Source organism: Brassica napus, chromosome C3 (assembly GCF_020379485.1).
Source record: "Brassica napus cultivar Da-Ae chromosome C3, Da-Ae, whole genome shotgun sequence".
NCBI lineage: Eukaryota > Viridiplantae > Streptophyta > Magnoliopsida > Brassicales > Brassicaceae > Brassica > Brassica napus.
Genome location: NC_063446.1, coordinates 39,112,145 through 39,117,120, shown reverse-complemented (window position 1 = coordinate 39,117,120; position 4,976 = coordinate 39,112,145). Strand labels below are relative to the sequence as shown.

The 4,976-nt window shown below is 33.4% G+C and overlaps 1 protein-coding gene and 1 non-coding gene across 2 annotated transcripts; one reads left to right on the top strand and one right to left on the bottom strand.

The window, feature by feature from the left end:
* Positions 1-1,214: 1,214 nt before the first annotated feature.
* On the top strand, positions 1,215-3,204 carry LOC106416743 (WD repeat domain-containing protein 83). The gene is made up of 8 exons (XM_013857656.3): positions 1,215-1,477; positions 1,792-1,894; positions 1,965-2,072; positions 2,178-2,287; positions 2,400-2,507; positions 2,577-2,622; positions 2,736-2,867; positions 2,949-3,204. Exons 1-8 carry the CDS (start codon positions 1,266-1,268, stop codon positions 3,030-3,032), a joined length of 903 nt encoding a protein of 300 aa, XP_013713110.1. The 5' UTR covers positions 1,215-1,265; the 3' UTR covers positions 3,033-3,204.
* A 111-nt stretch (positions 3,205-3,315) lies between these two features.
* Positions 3,316-3,387, bottom strand: TRNAH-GUG. The gene has a single exon. It is a non-coding gene; the product is annotated as a tRNA-His (tRNA).
* Between the last annotated feature and the right edge of the window lie 1,589 nt (positions 3,388-4,976).

The window sequence follows — 4,976 nt, the reverse complement described above, 5'->3', positions numbered from 1 at the left end:
GCATTCTTTTAATCAATTTCAGTTATGAGTTTGATATTTAGTGTGTGTTATGTTTTTCATGTATTATTATTGGGATATGAAGTCTAATATTCATGTCTACAAGTGTGTACACTCATGATTTAACAATTATGACTATGAAAATGTGATGCATAAGAAAAATATATAATTTTGATGCGTTTGTATGGGCGAGCGGAATGGATAAGCAAAAAGTGCTATGATTGAGGAATATCTTGAGCACATGTTACTAAATTAACGAAGGTGAGATAGTATTTCTCGCCAAAAAGCATGTTTTTATTATTTAAACAGAATTGTTAATGTATATCTATAATATTATTAATTTTGATCAATCTTTTTAGATAAAAATGAAACACATATGTGGTGTGAATGATTCATATTTAATTAACTTTGGGTCGCTGGTTAGCTCTGCCGAAGCAGAAACTGCTTGAATCTCGGACGGAGGCTCATGGTTGTGCTATCACGAGCAGATTCCTCATGCATGGTGAGGGTCTATTTTTTTATTTTTTTTTCTCTTCTATTATTGATTTATGTATAACTTGATTTGTATATAATTGTTAATGTAAATCTATAACATTATTAATTTTGATCAATTTGTTTAGATAAAAATGAAACACATATGTGGTGTGAATGATTCATATTTGATTTGATTTTCCAATATACTTGGGTAATATGTTTGATTTGCAAAATTTGAGCAAACTTTGAGCAATTTTTTCAAAATGGTAAAAATGTATTTAAGTAGAAAGAAACATATATAATGATAAATTGTGATAAGATAGTAGTACACAAGTAAAATGAAGTCATAACTTCTAACGATTTGTATTTTCTCTTGGTATTATTGTTGAGACAATGGTAAAGAACATGGTTGGAGACTTGTTTGAAGTCATTTCCTCTGCAAATGGAGATAGATGGAAATTATTTGTAAGTCATCAGAATGGATAACTTGCTTGAACTACACATTTTTCAAATTCACAACATAAAAGCTATAAGAACTTATAAAATACAATAATGCTTTGTAATTTGTCGTTAATCTTTACTAGTTTGTGTAACATTTAGCAAAAAGGGTTTATGTATTCATTATGCAATTTGGAATCAAAATCCAAATACTCGAATCGATTGCCATGTTGATGAGCCCAATTATAATGGGCTTTATTAAACCCATTAATTGGAAACTAAACTATTAAGTCTATTTTTAGTATAAGCCCATTACGTGGAAACGTCACTTGTAACTTTCAGGCGAGAAAAGAGAGATGAGCGCGACGACGGAGCTGCCGACTAAAGAGGCGAACTTGCTCAAAGGCCACGAAGGGGCGGTTTTAGCGGCGAGGTTTAACGGCGACGGAAACTACGCTCTCACATGTGGTAAAGATCGAACCATCCGCCTCTGGAACCCGCACCGTGGAATCCTAATCAAGACCTACAAATCCCATGGCCGCGAAGTCCGCGACGTTCATGTTACTTCGTATGAACTTTTACTCTAAGTGTATATTGGATTCTGGTTGTGTGTGTGTGTTTTGTTGTTGCTTGCTTGCAGCTAAGATTGAGTTCATACAACTTATCGTTCTCTTTTTGATTTTAGGTTATCGTGAATTAGTTTGATTTCAATGTATTGATTCAATTCAAAGCTATAATAGTTGAGATGATGAGAAAATTCGAATTTAGGAGCTTATATTTCGTTAATGTCAAGCAGGATTTTTGATTATATGGTGGAGAAGCTGATATGATGAGTGTGTTTGTTTGTTCATTGATTTGATGATTTTCTCTTTTTGATGACAGAGACAATGCAAAGTTTTGCTCATGTGGTGGTGATAGACAAGTGTATTACTGGGATGTTTCAACGGGACGCGTCATCCGTAAGTTCCGTGGTCACGACGGCGAGGTACATTTCAGAATCTAGGATTCAGCTTGTGCAAAATTTTATATGTTTTTGTGGACAATGGTCTTATCAGGTCAATGCGGTGAAGTTCAATGACTCATCAGCTGTAGTTGTATCAGCTGGTTTCGATCGTTCCTTACGTGTTTGGGACTGCAGATCTCACAGTGTTGAGCCGGTTCAGGTTTTTGCTCCTTTCCTTCGTTTCACGGTTCCAAATCTTGCACTACTCTAAAACTAAAACTTAGCCAGCTTTTGTTTTATTGATGTATGTTTTGTTAACTTCCAGATCATTGATACGTTTTTGGATACAGTCATGTCAGTTGTTTTAACAAAGACTGAGATTATTGGTGGTAGTGTCGATGGAACTGTTCGAACCTTTGACATACGTATGGGTAGGTATGTACAAAACTCCACAACAAGAAAAAAGAATCTGGTATTGTTTTTTTTTTTTCGTTTTGGCCAGGAATCAAGTAATTGACTCTGAGTTTCGGTTTTAATTTGGAATCAGGGAGATGTCGGATAACTTAGGACAACCGGTTAATTGTATATCGATATCAAACGATGGAAACTGCGTTTTAGCTGGTTGCTTGGACTCTACTCTGCGTCTACTTGACAGGTAACATTCTCCTTTGTAAATTTGTAGGTTTAAATGCAGTTTGTCTTATGAATATCTTTGAAAATACAGAACCACAGGAGAGCTACTCCAAGTCTATAAAGGTCATATATCTAAGGTTAGTCTGAAACAGTAACCGTATATTATCCATGGCTGCTTGATTGTGTGTATCTTAGTTACAACATTAAGAGTATCATGACTAATGATGACTGGGTTTTTTCGTTGTAACAGTCATTTAAAACCGATTGTTGTCTCACTAACTCGGACGCACATGTGATCGGAGGATCGGAGGATGGAATGGTTTACTTTTGGGATTTGGTAGATGCAAAAGTTGTATCCAAATTTCGAGCTCATGATTTAGTGGTAAACTATCACACTCTTTTTTTTTCCTTTGTTTTTAACTTTCTGAGTATAGTGATGATAGTGATTTCGATTGTTATTCAGGTGACAAGCGTGAGTTACCACCCCAAGGAAGATTGTATGTTGACTTCCTCGGTCGATGGTACAGTTCGTGTCTGGAAAAAATGAAGAAAGAACGATGCTAAGCGGATTCTGTTTGTTTCATGTTGTTTCTCTGTTTTATTTTTTATTTTTTTAATTTCCTTTTATCTTTTTATCGGATTGCAATAGCCGGTTCGTGAAGTGAAATATTTGCTGATTTTAGTTGTTTGCGATAAAAAAAAAGTCTTTTCGGCTTTAATGATTCCGAAAGTTTAAAACTTAAAAGGAAAGGCCCTTAAGAGAAGGGTGGATAAACTAATGAAAGCCCATTGAAAAAAATGGAGCGGAAAAAACTAGGATTTAAAAAATGTGTGGCTGCTGGGATTCGAGCCCAGGTCTCCACGGCCACAACGTGGAATTCTCACTACTAAACTACAGCCACTGTGTTGGTAACTCTCGTAAGTACAAAATTATAACTTCATAGAAATAACTTGTTTAAGTATTTTGATTGCCCATTAGGTTGAACTTGGAATCAAGTAAAATGGCCTACTGCTAAAAGGCAATCTTACCCTAGGCCTACTTTTGTTTTAATCTCCCAAATTAAAAAATCATGATTCTATTCTTCTTCCAGTTATTCTCACGTTGAAAAGACAAACGAAACTTGAAGTACTGGTTTTTGCTTTAAAAATTTATCCTACAGAGAATCACATAGCTGGAAAATATGGGGTATTAGTGAAGAAGAACATGGCAATGACATACTAAGTCCAATCACTCGCATGTGTTATTTTCACATTATTTATTTATTTCATCTCTTATCGCCGCCCCGTAAATTTATTTTATAATTCAAAGAGACAGTTTCAACTTCATAGCTAAATTAACATATATAATACTTTCCTTGAACTACCAGCATTATAATATTTTTAAAACGTTATAATAAGTTGTTCTACTCTTAATTTGTTTTCTAACGTAATTGCAGTCATTTGTCGGTTTTTACCTTTAAAGTAGAAAATAAGTCAAATTTTATCACCCGAAAGGCCGAACACAATCATATTAGTATTCTTTGGTTGTGTCGGAAGTCAAAAAGAAAGAAAAGAGTTGGTTCGAATCTGATCAGGCGACGTACGCTTACGGATTCAGTAGGTTGGCGACTATGACTCGAGAACTATACTCGCAGATTTAAAAATTGGCCATGAGCTGTCTAAAGACTTTTATCGCAAAGACCTTATGTGACCGCTGCCCGTGAAATTCTCAAACTCTGCCCGAAATCTGAGAGAGGAGTTAGAGTTCCTTTAGTTCGGACCAGTTAAGATATTTTTTTGTCGGTTGTCTAAAGTATAACAAAGCAAATTCACAGCTGTCCGATTTTTTCTATTCTTCTTCGCTTTTCTATCTAACTAAGGATTAACCCGGGCGTAGCCCGGGATTTTTATTTTTTTCTAATTTAAGTTGTTAAATTATTTATATTTAGGTTATGATATATATTTATATAAATGTTAAAATGCATGTCATAATTAAAATTTATTTATAAATTTTAAAACGTTAAATTAACAAATTTTTTACTATTTAAATATTTTTTTGTAATTTTGTTGGCTATCTAGTTATCATATTTAGCAAAACTATCTGTTGAGTGTTGGAATAAATGTTTTAGATATTTAATTAAACTGCAGAGTATTTTCGGATCGACCACATGCTCAACAATCGATCGATCCGTAAAAAGATGGTCGATCTCCTTGGCCAGGTAAGTACAATTTTAGCAAAAATATCTTTGATTTTCAAATATTAAGTATATAACTATTCTTTTGAATATTGTTTTTTGAATTGTATTTTTTGATTAAATTATTGTATTATAATGTTTATGTAAATATTTTTGTGATGTTTGAATTTGTGCTGTTAGTATACTTAACCTAGATGATATTGATGTTTAACAATTTATTTTTTTCTTGAAATAGAAAATAATGATATATCAAAACATATCTAATACTTGTAAAATGATAGTATAATGTAAATTACATCCATTATTTGAAAATAACC